This window comes from Neopelma chrysocephalum, unplaced genomic scaffold (assembly GCF_003984885.1).
Source record: "Neopelma chrysocephalum unplaced genomic scaffold, ASM398488v2 Primary Assembly neopelma1_70, whole genome shotgun sequence".
NCBI classification, from domain to species: domain Eukaryota; kingdom Metazoa; phylum Chordata; class Aves; order Passeriformes; family Pipridae; genus Neopelma; species Neopelma chrysocephalum.
The window spans coordinates 2,871,134-2,892,971 of record NW_020897730.1 but is presented as its reverse complement, the minus strand read 5'-3'; the positions used below and the strand labels follow the sequence as shown (position 1 = coordinate 2,892,971).

Sequence of the window (21,838 nt, the reverse complement as noted above, 5' to 3'; positions counted from 1 at the left end):
ATAAAGTGTTCAGGCACAGCCAACTGAAGCAAAGACTGGAGTAACTAAACAGAAATTCTGCTGCATACAAGGCAGAATATAAACCTATTACCTTATTTTTAGCTCATTTATTATTAACATTCCTATTCTTGCAAAATACAAAGAAGAGTGGTTCCACTACCACAACTTTAAAGAAGAGCTGTGGATTAGAGAGGGTGCCCTGAGGATTAAACAGAAAGTGGATGCTGCAGTTTAGTAGACATAATATCTGTCCTTTCCTTTCTGCAGTTCTGAATGAAGAAAGCAGTAGACTAACCTGTATCCATGCTTGCTAAATTTCCAAGAGGATTTTTGTGGGAGAGGTGGAGCTGCTAGTGGAACGTCCCAGATCTTTGGAGGCAGCCTGCAAGACTGCTGGTGAGTAAGGGGTGCCAACAGTGCTCCTGTGTGCACAGAGGCAATGGAAGACAACAAAAGGGCAGAGGCTGAGATGTGAGGGGGTTTGGAGAGGCCCAGGTTTTGTAGGAGTGACCAAGAGTGTTGGCAGACAGTGGGAGTGCCTGGCCTGCAGCCCTGAGGAGGGGCAGCCCCGCATCCCTCAGTGGGACCGGAGGAAGGAGAAGGACACATCTAGGAAAGGCTTGGTGAGGCACTGGGGCAGGAAGTCCCGTTCACAAAAAGGGGGCTGTGGAAACAGAGAAGACCATAACATGGTCAGAGCAGAGATTATGTTTGCAGCTGTGTTTTGAACTGATTTTAAGTCACAGAAATGGGAAATAAAGCTACAAAGGAGACATTTATTTACTCCATGACCAACGTGATGCTGGTTAGCAGCTAAAAGTTTAAGCACTACCAGTGGGTATACTGGATTTAGTCATGAAGGTAATACAATATTAATAAAAATTGTTAGATCTGGAAGTCAATATATATGACAGAGAGTTGTGTAATCCTCACACCACAGACACACGTGTTCCCTGCTGCTCCTTTCTGTCAACATTTTTTAGCCTAGAGAAGACCCACTGGAAATGAGAAAGTATTTCAGGCCTTATATCCACTGAAGAGCCTCCATGCAAAACCACCAACAAAGGCTGTTAGTTCCCATGGATTACATGTTCAAGGACTCTTTTACATGTGGTTGCTGCAGACTTTTAACCTCATGTAAAGGTAGTTTTAAACTTCTGAACAGTTAATGCGTTACCAGGTTCTGCATTGCCACCCAAGCATATCTACAGATCTGTGCAGCAACAGGACAATTCAGGCCTGTTGGGCAAATGGAGGCAATGAACAGGCTGCTGGAAAAGCCCCCCACACCTCTACACAGCCCCTGCAGCCAGGCTCCTGCACCTGCACCTCACTGGGAACACAGCAGCAGCACTCCCTGGCACTGCCTACCCAGTAACACACCCTAAACGTGTGTTCCCTTAGAACCCTAAATCTAATGTGCTCAAGTGCTTCTTTGGTGTCCCACTATTAAACAGATTATGAATACCACAAATAGTAAATTATAAACAAGGCACTAATTTAAATTAAACTATATTTACCAAATGTAAGTGATGTTTCTGGAGAGAATTCACCCATGAACTGACCCAGAGATGTCTGGCTTGTTTCCATTGGTGGCTGCAGAAGGAACAGAAAGTAAAAGGCCAGTAAGTAGTTACCCATAAATAAATGTGTTAGCACTGTCATCAATCTTCAGCTAAATTATGATCTGTTAGCAACACAGAAACAGGAGTGACCTTTCTTCTTCACCAAGCCCAGTCTTCTACTCTTGCAGGGAGCCAAATCAAATAAACCCTTTCATATACTGATGATACTTCATTTTTGAAGTCAGGGAGCTTCTCAATCAGCATCTGTTAGAGTCCCTGTCTATTTGGGATGAAACCATGGAATGCATAGTTAGGAATTGTTTGTAGGTAATGCATATAAATTCAGCTAAAAAGGTTTTAAGTTCAAAACCAAAAGATGGCAGATTTACAGTCTCATGCAATCTTAATTATGCTGCCTTGTGTATGTATTCCTTGTATAAATGATGCATAGGTTATGTGACAAAAATAGTATGGAGTTGCATAAGCAAAGTGTCTGCATTAATGTGGACAAAAAGTGTCTAACTTTTGACAGCTGACTTTGCAACACAAGTTTTCTACAGCAGTTTCTTTTCGAAAGTAGAACAAAACCTATTTTCTGTTACGTGTCCCTGAGGTGAGGCATCTTCAGGCCTGAAATGATGAATCTTTAGTGACAGGCATTTAACTTATGAACTACAGAGCTACTGCCATAGTAATTATAAGAAATGCCCACTGTCCTAGGGTGTCACTGCTTCCTGTAGTGGTCTGGCAGAAATGCGCAGCCTGAGTGAACCCTCTTCTTCCATCAGCTGCTGCCAGCTGTCCTGGGCTCAGCCAGTGATGCTGGTGATCCAGGGATGAGTGCTTCTCCCTGTCAGTCACTGAAGAAAGATATCTGGTACACAAAGCTAACAAGGGACAAATTTCCTAATGAATGTCTGGCAAGTGTGACCTTGTCTGCCTGAAAATGAGACAACTGCTGAAGTGGAATGAGGAAACCTCTTCCTGAAATGTAGCCCTGTGTGACAGATTGGCCCCGAGATGTTCTTTGAAAAGGCTGTGTAAATGTTGGTGCAAACCACGTGTCCCTCTGTGCATCCCTGCTATCTTGCCTGCGACAAATTTAATAATGATGTTGCTGTGCAGCAGCCAAAGTGGCCTGATGATCTGACTGAAAATAAACCCCCTCCCTAAAATCTCAGTTTATGCTCCAGCTTTCAGGCTTCTCACCAAATCTTCTTTTTCTCTGTGGAAAGTCATCTGTACAAAATACCTTGTACCATGCCAAAGACCTGTTAGTGCTCTCTTAGTGTTTCTGCACAAGTCCTGTTCAGCTTATGTTGTGAAATTATTTGAATTTAAATTTATGTAAATGCTATCAACAACAGCTCTTTATTTCATTTGAATCACAGAATCACAGAATTGTTTGAATTGGCAGGGACCTTTAAAGGTCATCTAGTCCAACACCCCTGCACTGAGCAGGTACTCAGAGCGCCATCCAACCCAACCTTGAATGTTGCCAGAGATGGGGGATCCACCACCTCTCTGGGCAACCTGTTCCAGTGTGTTGCCACCCTCATAATAAAAAATTTCTTCCTTATATCTTGTCTGAGTTTACACTCTTTTAGTTTAAAACCATTACCCTATTGCTATAGGCCCTATTAAAAAGTTTTTCCCCATCTTTCTTCTAAGTCCCCTTTAATTATTGAAAGGCCACAATAAGGTCACCCTGGAGCCTTCTCTTCTCCAGGCTAACAACCCCAATCTCTCACTGCAGTCTTAAGTGCCAAAATCTTGATATTTTCACTTCCAAAAGAACTGTGGTATTTCCTGGAATTACAAGTTGTGCCTTTTCAGAATAGCATTGAACAACATGCAATAGAGAGGATGTATCCCTATTTTCTTGATAATCCTAGCACCTAAAATGACTCTTACAAACTGATGTACCCACTCAGTTCCTAGGAATCCCAAATTTTCTTTGGTCTGCAAGCCAAGGATTTATCCATGTCACGCCTTTAATTGAATCTGCTACTTCATAGAAATAAAAACCCACGCAAGAGTTTTCACTGGAAAACTTGCAGAGCCTCCACCCTTCCCCAGGCTGGAATTCCCACTCTTCTCTCTTTTTGTGTTTCAAGCTTCACTCTCGGCTCATTTATCAAATGACAATGTGGTTTCTGGCTTTATATAAAAAATAGCTGTGATGAATCATAGACCTCCCCTCCCCTGGTTTATTTTGATACTGAGATACCAAGGGCAAATGTAATATTGACAGTATTCCCACACCTTACGAATTTAGGAATTTATTAGGAACTAAGCTTACATTCTCTAATTAACATTTTTGTCTCTTTTCTGGTTTTACCTCAAGTAATAACATATTTAATACAGTTGCAAAATTTCATACTTCATATTATCATTTAGCAGTGAGACCAGAAGTGATGCATTAATCATAAAAGCAGTACAGTTTTTCAGTATGGCTTTTCTAAATTACCTTCTGGTCCTTCTATTTGTCAGTTTGGGCAATTCTGACGTGAGTTTCTACTTCCCTCTTCTGTTTATAGGAATACAAGCTGGTAAAGCTGGTATCCAATAATTCTTTTTTTTTTTAAATGTCTTACCCCCTATTGTTCAAGGTCAGTTGCTTATTTGCCAGCATAAGAAAATATTATGGACAATGGTGCTGAATTTATCATTAGTTGGATTGTTTTTCATCATAATATAAAAATTATAAATTGGACAACTACTGCTAAATTGTAAATGTTCCTGTAACCAAAGAGATCTAATAATTCTTAGCCAGAGTGCCTGATATCAAGCAGGATCCTTAAAACATTCATAATGTTGTGAAAAGATACTTCATCATTGTACAAGACTCCTAGAGGATTGTTTCAACACTTCCAATGAAGCAAGCCAGGGTCCATGAACCAGGAGCAGGCACAATGATCATATCACACAGAAGGTGTAGAAATGGCTGAAGTGCTGATCAAATAAGTGGATTCTAAAAAGAATATTTTTAAGCAAGAGCAATAGTGCATTTTAAACACATCAGTCCAAGGAATGTAAAAGGAACAGGAGCATAAAGCATGGAGTAGAAGGCCATAAAACTTAAGAGGCAGAAGCCCTGAGTTGCCTGCAGGTGCCTGTGAATTAGGCAGTCCCCTTGTCTTCCAGAAGCACAGAGAGGAGCAAAGCACCTCAGTCTGTGCAGGACAACTTCTGAGCCCTGGCACAGGGCAGGGCATCATCAAGGGTCAGGAAATGCTGTTCTTACCTAGAGAGCTGTAAAAGCAAAGACAGATCAGCTGCCTAGTCAGTAATTATCCCAGGCTCGATGTAATCTAAATCAGCAAGTATTCAAGTAGATAATATTATGAAAGAAAATTACAAAGCAGATTCCTGTTGCTTTGGTGGATGCAGGAAAGAAACATGAGACCTTTAATTGTGCTTGTGTTTGGGGAAGGAAATAGGAGAGAAGCTACAAAATTGTATCACTAAAATGGATACGATAAATGACACTAAAATGGAAAAAGTAGGCTTTCTTTTTCTGGATACAAAATAGAATTACTTTTATGAGGGATATATATAAATAATCATCCTTGGATCCATTGTTCTCATGTAATGAGTATAAGACTTTCTGAAGACTTAGATCAGAGTCTGGTTTGTAGACTGAGAAATGAAAAGAGCTGATATTTCAAACAATCTGCTGCATAATAGCATCCTCTTCCCCTCCAAAAGCACCACCTCCACCAGGGAGTGTTAGCTCTGACCTGAATGCAGAGAGTGAGAGTGTGGAGCCACTGCTGTGTTCCCTGACACACTGGGTGGTGGCAGCAGCCTGCTGATGGTCACAGCCACCTTCCCCTGGAGCTGGCTGCAGGTGACACTGGAGGCGTGAAGCAGAGGCACATGTGAATGCTCTCAGCAGCCTGTGCAGTAAGAGGCTGTCACACTGCTATTGCACAGCTGATACCTGGGACCCAAGACTCATGGTGTAGTTTCACATGTAATTAGTTTGCTGTCACTGGCAACACAGATCTGAAATCAAAATTAAGCTCTGTGAGAAACTGCTTCCTGCCAATGCTCTCATTGCTTTTCCTGAATTTCCCTCTACTATTATTTATAAGGCTATACATGAAAGGGGGAACAGTTTGACCTAATTTATTTACTCCAAATGCTCTTACAAAGAAAAGTGTTATGAGCAATTTTAATTCAGCCAACAAACATACTGTTTTCCTACTTCTCCTGATAAGAAAACTCTCTCTCCACTTCCAAATTACCAGAAAGGGGACAATGAGGAAAAAACTCTTTATGGAATGTGCAAATGATATGACAGCCTGCGCAACAAGAGATGGGGGAATACAAGGAAATTTCCATCAGCTGTGATCATTCTTGCACTGGTTTTCCTGACTTGAAAAGGAGCCCCTCACTTAACTGAGCAGCTCAACAGCTATGTCTGAAAGACAGACTGGGGGAGCCCACATCTGGAGGACTTCCTTCCTCAAAGGTGGAAATTCAGGACAGGGAAAATATCCTTTCCTCAACAGGCAGATTAGGCCAAGTGAAGAAAGCTGAAGTAATTGTGAGGGAATATCTTGATACAGTCGTTCTCTGCCAGGTACAGCATCATATTGCTGGTACAGACAAGGATTCCCCTTGTTGTTTGTGCTGTGCCCTCAGCTGTCCTTATTCAGCATTGGGTCCCTGGCAAGAAGGTGGGTGTTGCATCACTGCTGTTCCTGTGCAACAATAAATTGTACCAGGGCTGGGCAGTTCTGACTACAGTCAGTCAGTCCCTATGGCCTCCTTCCCATCAGAGCACAGGGGTCATGGAATGCAAAACTGGGCCAGATTATTTCACTGGTGGCTGGAACTCAGCTATCTGCCATGTGCATTACAATGGTGAGTTTACTTTTTCTAAGTGCTGAATTACTGCCCTGGGAGATGCACACATGCATTCTGGGCCAGAATTCAGAGTCCAGCCTAATACTATGTTTTTTAAACACATCTGTGATCTATTATGTTGCTGGGTAATGATTTTCACAGAGTCATCGTTATTTAATGTGTAAAGAAATGTCATTGTCAATATCAGGCTCAGCATGGTATTGCAGAGCTTCTTGCTGTGGGCAAAATATTGTAGGTCATTAAAATGCTAAAGAATTAAGGAGAAAAGTTATAAAAAATCCATGGAACGTACATGGAAATTTTAGGAGCCAAGACCAGAGACTTCACGATAGTAGCAGTTTTGGTTACAAAATGTATCACAAAAGTAACTTAAACACTGAAAAAGAATAGAGAAATAGCATTATAGATTTAAATGAGATATATACTTGGTATAAAAATGCTTCAGTGTTTTTAGTGTTATATGAAAACTATTGCATGATATGCAGTTCTAACTCAGCAGCAGTCCTTTAGTACTCTAGGAATCAAAAGTGCAAGGCCAGAATTAAGCAGCAATTTATCCTTTTTGTATTCCAGGAGTTACTTGTTTTAGTCCTTTCAAGAACCTCAGACTATTTTTGTTTTAACAGCCTCTGAGAAAATTTCACATATCCACCAAACAAAATAAAGGCCAGACTGAGTAAGTAATACTGTAATTTAATTTCAGTTCCTAAACTATACTTGACTTCAGTTTGGACGTGGACAGTTGAGCACAGGCAACTGTTTTGAATGAGTCTTTATGTTTAAATCCTTCAACTGACTTATTAAAAGGGTACTTTGAGAGGAGAAAAGTCTTTCCAGAATCTAAGTCTGGTCTTTGGGCTCATTCTTGAGATAACAGTCAAGTTTCATTTTAATCCTGGCAGGGAAGGACAGAGGAATGCCTGCCTCTACCACATAACATCTTCTGGTGGATGGGTAGCATCTTTGAATAAGGAATCAAAGAATTTGCAGGATTGGTAAGTATTTATTTAAATTCCTGTTGTTACCTGTTCTACAGTTGGAGAGCTGCAGTGCTGTAACTCCTTCCACTTCAAAGCAATTATGCTTGGCTTTCAGGCATGAAAGACTGATGCAGCTCTTGTGCTCCTGTTTTATGTATGCTTTCATTCTTTAAGAGGTGCAGTGCTTTGCCTGAGGTATGCTGAGCCAGCATTCCTTCATCTTTCCAGATGTACTGCAGTGCACTGATAATAATTATCCTGCACAGTGTCAAACAGTAAGGAATTCTTTGCTGTAAAGAGGTGCAGATGTAGATATGTGATGCTAGGTATATAGATTCCTGAAAGGGAATGAGAGGAACTGATTTATATGGAGCCTGAGTTATAAGTACAGCCAGTAGATCATGATTATTATACTGTCTATCCAGTACAACATCTCTGTATTCAGCTTTCAGCTAAGTTTTCAAAGCTCTGGGTTCTTAGGCTCTTAAACACTACTGACACTTCTCTCTGCCTTGACACCACCCCAAATGCACCTCAGAAGTTTGCTGGCCTGTCTCTTGGTTATCACCCCTCTCATGGTTGCAGTTTTTACCAAGGTGGAAGTGTGCTTCTGTGGATTCCTTAATGATTATTAACCCCGGAGTCTCCTCTTAAGTACTGTTATTCAATTATCTGCTTTAACTGTAAGTGAAATCAAATACATCTAATTAAACTAAGTAAATACTAAACTCAGTGTGCTATGTCTCTGACCTGCCCTGGATTGTTAATGTGTTAATTTATACCTGTAATGTTACTTTTACATTTTCTGTATTGTAGAAGAAGTCTCCAACATAGATTCCCAGCCAAGCTCTAATGCAAGACTTAGAACCAAAAGGTTGTAACTGTAAAAGATTATCAGAGGTCTGATCCAAACACAACAGGACCTTTGATTTTACTACATCCTCTTAGTGTTCAAAGATGGACAATTTGACAATTTGACTCCATTTCAGAATTCTTCAGCTACTTTGTATTAATATGAGAATGAGGGGTTAAATCTGCCATTCAATTTTGGATAGTTTAGCAGTCTGATCCTGTTTTGGTTTAGTTTGCTGTTTGAATTACACTCGAAGTGTAAGTCTGTTTGTTAAACTGAATGTTTTTCAGCGGAGGAAAATGAAGTTTTTCCAGGTTGTGAATTCCCAAGTTACCCTGCCTTTCCCAGAAGCCCTTCACTCTATGACAACAGGCACATTTCACAGTTTTTAAAGCAGAAAGCAAAAATCACCTACCTGAACTTTGATTAGACTAAGATAAAAGGCATAGAATTTGTGGAGCCCATACTGGTAAACAAGATATTATTTGGGAAGGCTTTCTAACTTAGTTTGGGCTACTAATTGACTGGATACTTGGACAAAAAAGAAAATCTCAGCACTCAAGAGCTGAATATGATTTTTTCATATTTCTAAATGAAATTAAGTTTCCAAACTCTGTTTCATTTGGTGCAAATTATTCAATTTAATGCTAAAAATGTATTTTTATGGAAGTGATTGTCAAAACAATGATATAAATTGATGTGTAAACCCCACTGAGAAAGTGAGGATCACATCAGTGCTCCTGAAGAAGTCAGTGCATACTTCACAAAATAACTCCTACCTGTGTTTGAGAGGAATTCTCCTCTCCTCTGCAAATTCAGGTTAGGTTTCTGCCTCACATCAGTGACCTGACCACCAGCCCCTTCAACTGGAACAGTCCCACTTTGTAAAATATACTTAAATATTCATGGAGCCAGCTGGTGAGAGAAAAAACAATGCTCTAGTCTGATGGCTCAGTAACCCTCCTGGGGAGGGTGGAGGTGTTAGTCCCAGTCCCAGTGAATGTGTAATTATTTATACAAAGTAGAACAGTGTCAACAGGAGAAGTGACAAGTCCTGTCTCCCAAAAAGTTTCCTTGAAGGAATGAAGAAGTCTAGAGAAACAATAATGCATTTGCCAGAAATCTGCCAGGTATAGTTAACAACGGTTTAAACAAACTCTTAAAATAATTTACAGATTATTCCTGAAATAGCTAAGCTTTTGGATGAATAGATGTTCTTCCACATCTCTGAGACAGACCTTGTTCCTCATATTAAGTGAACAGACCTTTCATCCTCCAAAGCAAAACAGCTCTTAATATAGAAATCATTGAGAACATATTTTAAGAACTTAGTATCTCATAATATCATAACCTCCATCCTTGCTCCTATGGACATCAGTGGAAGGAAAACCAGTATTTATATGTCCCACAAGCAGATCTGTCTCTTGGAGAATGCTGCTCTATAATGGTTTGTGTCTGACAGGAATAAAGAACTCTTGAGCCCTGCCTGCCAGTGGAACAGTCCCGGCTGTCTGGAGCTCCAGCAGGGATGTTTTCACAGGGTGCTTCACGAAGGCATCGTGCAAGGCACGGTCCTGAGGCACAAACGAGTTTTCCCTGGACCAACTAAAAGACAGACAATGTTTCAGGCAACAAATTCTCCTTTAGGGCTAAGGCAGAAGGGGTCAAGCTCTAAGCTCTGTGCAGGCTGAGAAGAACTGCTCTCACTTTATCTCAATTTGTGAATTAGACAATGTGTCACAATTTTCTAACATTTTCTTACAGTTGGTATGAGTTTCCATCAGAGAACTCAAAAAAGCACAGATGGTTCCAGTGCATATGTCTGACCTACAGATGCTCAGGCCTGGCCTGACAAAAAATGAGATCAGAAATTAGAAATTCACCACCTCTGGCTTTAATAAAGGAGTAAAAAAACCTAAGCAGTTTAAAGCTTTAGTCACCAAAATCAGAGCTGTCTGAAAATTGTTTTTAAAGCTCAGCTGTACACAGTGTAATAATTCATAATACAGTAAGCATAGAGTCATATCCCTTTTGTTAGTCATATGTTTTGCCAATAAAATGACTTTCAGACAACAAAGAAAATTTCATAGTAGAAGGCCTTTCAGAGGACTGTATAATTAAAGCACAGTAGTGTCTGACATCTGGAAAGAAATTCTTGACTGCAGAGCAATAAATGACCTGTAACCTTTAAAACAATTTTCAGGTAAAAGATTTTCAAAGAAAATTTTGAAGGAAAGCTGCTGTAAAAGTAGAGAAATCTCAGTCTTGAAACAGAGAGATGGAAGTGACAGAGCAGATTTCTGCATCTACACATCTTATGTAAAAGCTATGAAAGAACAAGCAGTTGTCAGCAAGAGGTAAGAATCCACCAAGTGATATTGTGATGAATACTCAAAATGAAGGAATTAAATATTACATGGGCTCTGGTAGATGGAAGGAGAATGACCAAGCAGCAGGTACTGCACTAAACCTAGTATATGTAGCTGATATAGCAGGTGAGCAAGTACAAATTGTTGCAGAATCTGTATTGAGATTTAGGCAAAAGGATATGTGTGGTGGAAATATATCAACCAGGAAAAACAGCTTGCAGAGTATAGCAATATGTCCATCCAGATTTTGAGGTAAAAATGAACAAAACTTACATTATTACAGCGAATTAAAAAGTGTTAATACTTCTAAAGCCATGGCAAGGAAACGCTGAATTACTGAATCTGCTGGCATCTTTTCTGTGTGGGCCAGGTCACCATTTCAGGCCTTTTTCTTTAGGCAGAAATCAAATTCTGTCAAAGAGAGACTGAGGCAATGGCAGTGGTCATAAAGCTAGATGCTAACACCACATTCTGTTGAAATTCAGAGTGAAACCAGTACATGACTCTAACTGATGTCTTTCAAATATGCTCCAATGCCTCTCCACTCCCTTACTCAATTCCTTGAGGCAGGGGCACACAAGTTACTCAGTGCTACAGGGAAGAAATGGAGGCATAGCTGTATACATGTATTCTGAATACAGTGTATTTTACATTTGCAGTTTGGAATGTGGACAAAGGTAAGTGCAGGCATTAAAATGTGTACAGAAACACCACGAGGAAGTGTCATGGATGCACATACTTTTGGAGGAAGCAGCATTTCTCTGTTCCACTCACTGCTCTGCTGTGTTCACCACAGCACCTTCCACAAAGCCCAGCCCAGCCCAGGAAACAGACTTTGGGCTAATGGGATGAAGGCCCCTGGCCCTGGGAAATGAGTGCAGTGAGCTGCTGCCCAGCTGAGGTTGAGGAGTCCTTCCCCCTGGCTGTCACTGGCCAAGTGCTCACAGGAAACAAGCTGCTCTCCTGGCCCAGGTCTCTGATGTGCAGGTGGTGCAGATGTAAAACCTCTGCAGTTCTGCAGAGCTTAATTTGTAGCTGCTTGGCTTTGGGTTTCTGATTTGGGGTTTCAAACCATGACTTCCTAACTCTGTCCAGCTTTTCTCCTGCCTGTGGGCTGTGGCTCTGGGATGCTGGGCTTAACCTGTCCTTCCTCAGCTTCCTCTCATGGTGGTCGAGGATGTAAGGCTGGCATGGTGGGGCTGCACAGCAGGAAGCACAAGGCTGGGATTTGAAAGCTGTGGCTGTGCAGCAGCAGGATATGGAGGGATGAAGGTTTTGCATGTAGCTCAGAGTTCCATGAAGCCTGGCAATTCTGCATCTTTTTTTTTCATCCTGTTAAGTCTGTGGTGTCACATAAATTCTCTGGAAGCTTAAGATAACTATTCAACTGAGCATCGGTGAGAACCCTGCGCTGTAATGCCAGCTGGACCAGAGAATTACTACCCCCAGCAATCTAAGCTGAGAAACAGATTAAAACTATTTTATTTTGTTAACAGCTAGTCACAAAGCAACTGATACTTCTGCCACTTGATCTCTTCATGGAAGTAATTTAAGGCAAGGAGAGAATTTTCAAGAAAATTCTTTGAATTAAGGGATAATGTGGGGAAAGTTTTATTTCCCTATTACATTTCTATTTCTTCTACTATGTTCCCATCCTAAAATAAAAATCTTTCAATACACAATTATAAGTGAGGTCTGAAATTAGAGATTTAGCATCAGCATACCCTGTAGATGGTTGTCCTTCCTACTTATAATGAGCTGTATAAAACCTCAGAGTTCTGTGCATACTGTGATAATTTGTGTAAGAGGAACTGTAAATATACTCGCCCTGCTAAATTCTTTAGAAGAGTGTTGTAGATGAGAAACCTCCCCAACATTTGAAGCCTTTCTGTTCTTACCATGTCATTAACAAGGGTCACTGTTTACTGTATTAGCTATGACCTCATGAGATGCTTCCTGTGGCAGATCCAGAACTGGAATAGCCGGACAGATTGTGGTGGTTCTATTATTAGAAGCCTATTATGTTTGACACTGAGCATAAAAGATGTGGCTCATACTGCAGAACATTTCTTATACTCTTAGTTGAGAGTAAATCCCAGCAGTTATCAGAAAATATAGTGAGACCTCCGGGTTCTCATTGATTGGATTTGCACGTTGATCAGTCATGTTGAGATCCACAAAATCTGTCAACAAAGAAATGATGATCAATGTCCTGAGAACAAAATCTGACAAGGAAAATAGTAAATCTTGCTATTGCCAAAGCAAATTCTTCAGAGTCTGGAATTTCACCCTCAAGGATATTTTGTATCTAGATGGGCTGTGTGTAGAGTTAGTTTATATAATGGGTCTGAAATATCCAGAAAAGCTTTACCAGGAAAGCTGAACTGTGTGAGGAAATAAATGCATTCAGTTTTCAACAGTATGTCAGAATAAATTGTTATTACTGCATTTAACAGAATGTACAAGCATGATTGCATGCATGATTGCATTTTGACCACTTCTCAGGTGGGACATAGAATTATTTCCTCTTCTTTAGTGCTAATACAACCAGTGGTGTAAGACAGGAAGAGAAGACTACCTAAAGCCCACAGGTAGTTGGGAAGTCAGTTGTTTGTCCTGCCTGTGTGACAGCAGTAGCAGTGGCTACACAGTGTTAAACAAGGCTCAGTCAGGGCACTGGTGTGGCACTGACACAGTGAGCAGTGCCCTGAATACAGCAAGGACAGTCTCACTGTCTCCTCCACCTTGGTTTCTCTAGGAGAGCTTCCACCCACATTCCAGGCAGTTGAGAATGCTCAGCTTGCACTGAAGAACTCTGATCTGAAAAAATATGGCTTCAGGCTTCAAATTTGTAAAGAGAAGAGAATGAGAGAGTGAAGTTGGGTCAGAAAGAGTGAAGAAATAAATGAAAGGAAGAAAATAGCATGGTAAAGAGATTTGGAAACACTTTGATGAGATGCTAGATCTGCATCCATGCAATGAGGCTGCTGACTTGCACGGCTTGTGCCAAGATGTAGGGGTCACTGGCAGCTTGCACAGAACTCACACTGTGAAACATTTTCCCACATGTTGGTGTTAAATGAGAAAGGAGTAGACCAGGCTCATTCATATCCCAGCTTCTACAAGGGCTGTGGAGATCATCAGACAGCCTCAGGGCAGCTCTGGATTGTGCCTGTGCCCAGAACAGGCTTATTTGAAGGCTGAGCAGTGGACAGTAAAGCACGGCTGTCTCAGAGGTGCTGTGTGATCTTGGGCTGCAGGTGGGGAGTGAAGCGTCACTGGCCAAAATGAGTTGGAGCTCTGCAGGAGAGCTCGAAGGTCATGGCAAGCCAAGAGCTGGTGTCTGAGCAGGAAGGATGAGTGTCAGCCCTGCTTTACAAGCAGCAGAGCTAGTCCAACAACTCCTGCTGTAAACTAACAAGCAGAGACTGAATAATAGCACTGTTATAATACTTTAATTAACATTGCAATGTTAGAGCCAAAAAGAGGACTGCAATATTTCAGAAAGTACTTTTTAATGCTTTAGGTGTTGAAAACTGTAGCATGAAATTTATGTGCATCGTTTGACACTAGCTGGGAATATGGTAGGTAGGCTGTATGAACACAGATCTGAAAACTGGCAGATTAAAAAAGTCATTCACATCCAGTAGGCAACAGGTCAGCTGTGGAAGGATGGGCATGGCATCCTGCCAGCCAGATGTGTGCCTCATGGTTGACTCAGGCTTTATCAGGGCTGGTCCCTCTCACTTGCACTGAATTTGTCCTGAGAAATCCTCTCAGAATGTTCTGGGCCAGGAAGCAGCCATTTCTGAATGGATGACTTTGCTCAACTTTGCAGCCTTCCAGGTACTGGAGGGTGAAATCCTGCATAAGATGATACTTTCAGAATTTTTTTTTTATTTATTGCCTGATTTGTTTCTTTGTCAACATGACAGGATGCATACTCTCACTCTGACTGACTCATGCTCAGTTTATATTCCAGGAATGCCTAAGAAGGCAGCGTCATTCCCTTCAAAACAGTTTTTCTTTTCATATGGGATTATATCAGCAAGCAGCTGCCTCTAAGGCATTATTTTTGCCAGGCGGTCAGGCTCTCTGTGCCAGCTTTTCCCTGACGGTGTTACATGGATGGGGCATCCCTTCCAAATAAGCCCTGGAGGCAGCAGAGGTGCCCAGCGGAGGGGAGACACAAAGGGCAGCACTGCCACCAGCTGTGCAGCGCCCAGGGCAGGCAGGGCGGGGACTCTTGTGCTCCCCTCTGTGCGCCGCAGAGGAGGAATACAGCGGCGGCTACCACGGAAAAAATGTGTCCGTGCTGGAGCCATCCCGCTGCTCAGCGGGCCGGCCGAGGGACACCCCGGCAGCGGGAGCACTGGGAGCAGTGGGAGCAGTGGGAGCGGTCTGAGCGCTCCTCCTGGCGGCTCCGGCCCGGCCGCTCCCAAACCCAGCCGCGGCCAGGCCGGGCTTAACAGGGACACTGTGCTACACGGCACAGCTGTGTGCATTGCCTGGGGCAGAGCGAAAAAGGCCGAATTATCTGGTATTTTTCAATAAATGTCGATAATTTATTTTATCTTTTTTTGTTCATTTCAGGCTGGTGAAATTTGAGGATTCAATCATACTCTTGAGACTGCAGAGCGCTGGTGGCTGAGTTAAAGACTGGGGGTTTTCTTAAAGCTGAGTAAGGCCAAACCTTGTCTAGGAAACTCCTGCCGGTTGACCTCAGTGTCCTTCATGGGTCTGCTGGGCACAGACTAACGTTGCAGAACCTTCCTCTGAACAGCAGGCCTGAATCTCTTTATTCCAAGGTTCACTTGGCACAGCAGGCAGGCAGGGCTGGAACTGCCTGGTTCTCAGGCTGCTTTGACTCATGCGTGGGGGCAGCTGTGGTGGGATCAGATGGCTCTGTGCCACATATGGACTAGTGCAGCGCAGAGACGTCCTGTGCCACACTGCATTCCTGCTCCATCCTCTGTGCCGGCACTGGAGGGATGTGATGAGGGAATAGTAGGGTAAAAGAGCTTTTTACAAGTCAGTATTATTCTCCAGCCTGTTTGAGCCTTCCAGGCAAAATGCCAAGGGAAGAGAATTAAGTCTGGTGCTTGTCTGTGAATTTAGCTCAGGAATTACTTGTGAAGGGAACCTCACTACCGCTGACCTATTATGGTGCACATGGGAAGTTGACACCTTAGAGAATTCATTGACCAGCCTGTTTGTTGCAGACTGTTTCATTCATGAGCTATTGAGGGACTGAAATGGCTTTTAAAACAAAGAGTATTGAGTAATAAGCTAGAAGTCGTAGATGACTGGGACATATCTGGCAGTTCTTCCATGACACTGAAGCTAGAAATCATGACACTTCCAGAGCCTGGAAATCATAAATATTTCCTAGCTATATGTGCATATTTGGCTAATGAATAACATTCTTTGGGGTTACTTAAAAGTAGCAATAAACTGTTTTTGATACTGCTAGATGAACATCTAGTACTTTCCACAGAGGACTCACACTCCAAGCCACAGCTGCTGTAAAGGGAAGAGGGCCAGATTCACTGTGGGTCTTCAGTAACTCTGCTTGGAGAAAATCACTGTGACTTTGAGAAGAGAACACAGTGATTACTACACTTTGTAATATTTGTAAGTCTACCAGTTCATTTTCTTTGTGCAAACCTATGCAACAAGTCTGCCAGCAAAGTCAAAATAAACAAATCTTTTAATTTCTGTGAGATTAATTTTTCCCCTTTTTTCCCCTTTAATAAGGAATACTTCTAAAATGTCTTGTTGGTAACTGCTGGAGACCTCAAACCTGTATGTGGGGCACTGCCAACTTTTTTATAAATGTTGCTGTCTGCACATATTTCCAGGTAAGTAATTCAGCCTTATGTCTGAATGCAGGAATTTACTAATCACAGATTAACTCTAATGGAGGTATGTACCGTTTTCCATTCATTATATCAATTCACTATATCCTTTGGATTACTGATGGTCTCAGTAGAAGTAGATCTGAATGTACCCTGGCTGTATATTCCCTCTGAGGTGTTAGGGCTGCTGAGTGCTGAGCTAGCTGTGACTTTAAGTGATATTAATTTAACAACCTGAGTATTGCAGGCTTTCCATTCTTGTATACCCTCAGTTCCCTATGTTTCACTGAAATCAGTTAAGTCAAATTATTTTTTTTTCGTCCAAAGTACATCTGAAGTTTAAAATAAAGGATGCTTCTGTTGGAGCAGAATAGCTATAGTTTGAAGGAATATTCTCTATTGTTAGGGACAAAGGTATTCTTCATAGAATATGTAGCTTCTGTGTTTAATCTTTGAGTCTATATAATACAGAAATAAATACTCTTTTTAACTAGGTTGTCTAGTGAATGTATTTGACAGTGCTCAGTGATTCTGGTTACTGTTCCAAACTTTTTTTCTCCAAGCTATGGTTTTCTACCAGACTACAAGAAACAGTGTTGGGATAATGTAACTGGCACAGATAGAGAATGTGCTGTTTTAATTCATTACTAAGTTGGCGCATTTCTAGCTTTACATATGTATTTTGCTCTTTGTTTTGTATTAAAATCTTCAGACAATGACCTGAAAGGAGAATGCTTTCAAGTGCTAAGACTGAGTAGGGAATGTGAGTCTTGGGTGTCAGGGGTAGGACACTGCCTTAGGGCTGAATGGCAGAATTGCTGTGCCAGACTCTTGCTGGCAGCATTTCCCTGGCACTGTCTGCTCATTAGGGCTGTGCTTCTATAGCACACTTAAACACAAGGAAAAGCTCACCCCTGTCAATGAACAAAGATAAACATATATTCATATTAAAGTTAAGCATGTGCTTATGAGCTTCACTAAATTTGGGATAATGAGAGATGATGCCTGGGTGTACAAAGGTACCAGAAAAGCTGTCCCGGGGACCTGTTTACCTTTTGCTTATTATTTATATTATTTCTGAGGGCTGTGGATATTGCTGCTTGTTATCCACCCCACTGACATTTCATAGTTGTCTTTCCAAGTGCTGCTAAAAAGAAAAGCTGAGATTTTGGAACACTACTGAGTGCCAGTGATTGAATTCCATAGCCCCAGGGCTGTGGATGCAGAGAGCCCAGCATATAAAGAGAGGGGAAAAAATCAGGGTTTTTCTTCTTGTACAAGTGGAATTGCCCGGTTTCTCAGGACAGAGAATAGATGTTTCCTAGCAAACAGAGTATAATTGATGAGAAGTATGTCTAACACCAAAAATGAAAAAAACCTGTATTTTCATGTTTCATCAGTCAGGAGGGACATGAAAGGATTAGATCTTGGAGGCAGGAGAGACTCAAATTAGAGAACTCTATAAAATTGCTTCCTCTCCAAAAAGATTGTGTGACGTTGTTGTTATGCTTCTGTGAAGCATGTATCATATATATCATATACCCAAAGGCTGTGCTCCCTGGCAAGAGAAGTATTTCCAGTTCCCCACTAACAGAAGTGTATTACCACTCTTGATAAGAAATCTGCCTTGTAATAGAGGGCTTTCTGATGCAGAAAGTGCATCTGTGGTGTCTGCCCAGAGATTCTCATCACTAAAACCAAGATTTAGCCTTAGCATTAATACTGATTTGCTCTACATTTTTACCAGCTTTTTAATTTTTAATGAGTTTCATCTCTACTCACAAATCCTACTAACCATACATTATCCTGTGATGAGATAAAACCTGAAGGTTATTGTTGTGTGTCAGATGTTCCTTTGTTCCTCCACAAATACACTGTCCTGACTTTTAGGGCCATTTGTCAGAGAAGTGATGTCACTGTAACAAAATATAGATTGCCTTCAGATTTCCAGTAGGTTATCATGATGAGTAACTATGGAGCCACCTCAGCTGAAGGCTGAGGTACTGACCTCACTAAATTACCTGTCCCAGCAGCTGTCACTTTGTTGCCTACCATTCTGCTCAGTATTTTGCCATCTTCTCTGGCTCTGTCAGTTTTGTGAGGTTTTCCTCCAGCATGTTCACATTCAGCAGTCAGATCCAGAGCCTACTGATAACCCTATGAAAGGCCTTAAATCTTAACAGCAGGATACATTCTTGTGAAGCATTTGTTTATTTGTAGGATGTAGTCTCTTGAAGCATCTGGTTGTGAGGGGGCAATGGATGTTTTTGCTGGGATCATCAAATACTTGAAGTCATTTCAAATAGGATGTACAAAGTCTGCAAATAAGAGTCTCAAGAATTCTAAAACTTTTGAAGAAATTCTACAGACCTCAACTAGAAGATCCTATAGTTTTCCATTGTGTTCAGTCTTTTAACAGTATCGGGGGTGCCTGCAATTATGTTGGGATACATCCTGTCCTGCTGAATTTTGACAGAAAAGGCTTAAAGCAGATACTTTATGTAATTGCAGTTCATTGAGTGCTTTTTGGTGCCTGACTTAGACTGAAAACAGTATTTTGCCACATGAAACGTTCCTACTCTGCCAAATGGGAAACTTTATTTGATGCCAAATAGAACTCTTCATTTTGCAGTCAGTATTTTCCTGTGATTCTTGACACTGTTGCTACCAATTTTATGATTTTTCAGTGAGCTCTGTAGGCTGAACACTGATCTCCTTATACATATTATTGATCTTAATATAACAGGGATGTCTGTCATTAATTAGTTAGCACAGATATTGGAGAACTAAAAAGGCAATGATGCTATTTTATTGCTGTAAAATATAAAAGACAACAAAATGGCGCAATACTTTCGCTGTTATAGTGTTTTCAGAGATCCTAACACCTCTATACAAGAACTGGTAGTTCCTATACTCATGCCAACAACACCTGTGTTTGAAGATAACTACATTCACCACATTTCTGATCCCACAGGTGTCCCAGTAAGTTGTACTAAGAAATGAGAAAAAACTTTATAAATGCATTTCTGCAAAAATGTACTCAGAATTAACTTTATTTATAGCTTACACTTTTTTTTTGCTAAAAATGCATAGTCATTACATAGACAGTAGTCAGCATCCAAAAGTGTACAAAGAGTAAATTTTCAAACCCTCCCAACAGAACCACACAAAATTCACACTTTTTGTTCACTGCATGCACAGACCCTTAAACGTGTTACCTCCTACTGAAGCGTGCTTGAACCTCTAGCAGACAGAATTGACTTGCTATAAGCTGTTTTTCCATACTATGAACCCCCAGCTACAACCACAAATCCTAAGGCATTCCCATGAAATAGCAAAGCCCTACTTCAGAATCCTCCATGTTCTGAGCATGGCCCAGGAAGCAATTGCCCTGAAAGCAGAAGTCTGCTGGTGGTGTTTCCTTACAGGCAACTTTAAGCAAAAGCCTGGTTCCTTTGTCTTGGTCAATAATTTATTACTGAATTCAGTGGAATGAAGCAGCATCTGTCTGAGCAAGATGTGAAAATGATTTCAGTTTATTCCACACCCAGCTCCAAGACACCAAGTGTCTTGAATGGAGGTCAGTGTCTTTCAGTGCATGTGACACTGCCTCGCTTCTTGCATCTCATCTGAGGAGAAGAGAGTGAAGTCTCAGCTGTAATTTGGGTGTTGGTTGTGTAGCCCTGACTTACATGTGTCTAACAGAAGCTAGGAATATACTTGGATAGGGAGAATTTCTGATGGTAGAGGCTTTGACCTAATGAACCACTCAAACCCTTTGATGTCTTTTTTTTCCCTCTGCTACTGCTGCCAGTTAGAAAAGCTCTTAAAAACATGGTCCTCTACTCAGTGGTGCTGTTTATATCAGCCCTTCCAGGAGATGGGCAGAGTGGGTTAGCAGGATTATTATTCAGGGCTCCTTGGCAAAGGAAGAGTACACGTATGGGGTCAGAAGATCCAAGTTCAGTTTTCATTCAATAATAGCATTGGCTCCAAGTTGTTGGGTTTGGGGAACAGGAGGGAAAAAGAGAAAGTTGTTTGATCAATATAATTTTATGTTCCCAAACGATTACACATGTTTACTTAAAAGCTTCATTTATTTAAGGTCTTTTTACCCTGATAAGAAGTAGCTTGATGTAGTTTGAAATTCCCAGTGGCAACTGAGACATAATCAGGAGAGACTCAAATTAGAGAACTCTATAAAATTGCTTACAGACACTGATGGAAAATCTTGCTCCATTATTTCATGGTAACTGGAATACAATCCATGGCTAAATGAACGACGAGGCCTCATGTCAGTGTTCCAATGCCCTCAGTATGAGTTACCAGTGAGAATTTCTGAAGAGAAAAACACGTAAGTCATGTATCTTTTCTCTCTACTCCTGACCCTTAAGCATTTAGTCAGCCTATTTAAGACTGCTTAGGTCTTGATTGCCCCCTACTTGAAGCCAGCGGAAATTTTGCCATCAGCTCCAAAGGGATCCAGGATGTGAACTTCCTAGGAGCATGGCAATGGCAAGGGTTTGTCCCAGGAGTTCATGGTCTAGAAACGTTCATGTTCCTCTCCCTGTGAGATGAGGAAAAAATAACATTCTCTCTGCTGGAGTTCAGTAATACTTCTTAGCACCTAGGAGGGTCTTTGCATTTTTAAGTGCTTTACAAACATTAGCTAGTCTTCAGAGCAACCCTGCGAGGTAGGTAAGGTATATTCTCCCCATCTTACAGATGTGGAAACTGAGACACAGAGGGTCAAATTCAACCCTGGTACAATTCCAGTGTTTGACACGAATTAAATTCATTCAAAATGAACACAGTTTAAACAAGTTGCCCTAGATTACAGAACAGACAGTGGCAAAGCAGAGACAAGCCCGCAGGAGTGCCTGACTCCTTCTTACTGGCCACTTGGTCATTTTGACTCTCATAGGCAAAGAAAAACAGTTTAATCTGGGCAATTACTACAGGTATGATTTGCTTCTGTAAGGCATGTGGATGGTAATCAACTGAGTTTAGTGCAATAATGCTTTATGCATGTGCTGCCTCAGAGTTTACTTAAACATGAAGTAAAACTTTCATACTGTCATTTTCTGCAGGTACACTGTTGACAAAAACCTGACAAAGTAGCTGGATTCAGCAAATAAATAATAAGCACAACATTTGGACAATTAAGCAGAACTATCATTTTAGCAAAAAAACCCAACATGTTTCTACTTTTAACTGTCCCTATCAACAGTCAGTTCCCACGGGCACAGGTGTGTCAGTCTGGAGCTCAGTGCTGGCCCAAGGCAGAAGGACACATAGCCATGTCCAGGCCATCCTGCTGTGCTCCAGTGTTCAC

General features: G+C 41.3%; 1 protein-coding gene and 1 long non-coding RNA gene across 4 annotated transcripts in view; one reads left to right on the top strand and one right to left on the bottom strand.

Moving 5' to 3' along the window:
* PCOLCE2 (procollagen C-endopeptidase enhancer 2) overlaps positions 1-21,838 on the bottom strand; it is a 57,523-nt gene that overhangs the window by 22,150 nt on the left and 13,535 nt on the right. Inside the window, exons 1-2 of one of the 2 annotated variants that reach the window (XM_027686037.1) lie at positions 12,370-12,538; positions 9,628-9,881 (exon numbers count right to left, since the gene is read on the bottom strand). The exons of the other annotated variant lie outside the window; for it this stretch is intronic. Coding sequence (XP_027541838.1) covers positions 9,628-9,651 — 24 coding nt within the window. The 5' untranslated portion in view covers positions 9,652-9,881; positions 12,370-12,538. Of the gene's footprint in view, positions 1-9,627; positions 9,882-12,369; positions 12,539-21,838 lie in introns of those variants that run through there. 2 annotated transcript variants of the gene reach the window in all.
* LOC113968994 lies at positions 272-16,820 on the top strand. 2 transcript variants are annotated; one of them, XR_003534701.1, is made up of 5 exons: positions 272-396; positions 7,346-7,438; positions 10,480-10,633; positions 15,239-16,279; positions 16,403-16,820. It is a non-coding gene; the product is annotated as an uncharacterized LOC113968994 (long non-coding RNA). The 2 variants fall into 2 exon arrangements; XR_003534700.1 differs by having other exon boundaries at positions 15,239-16,820.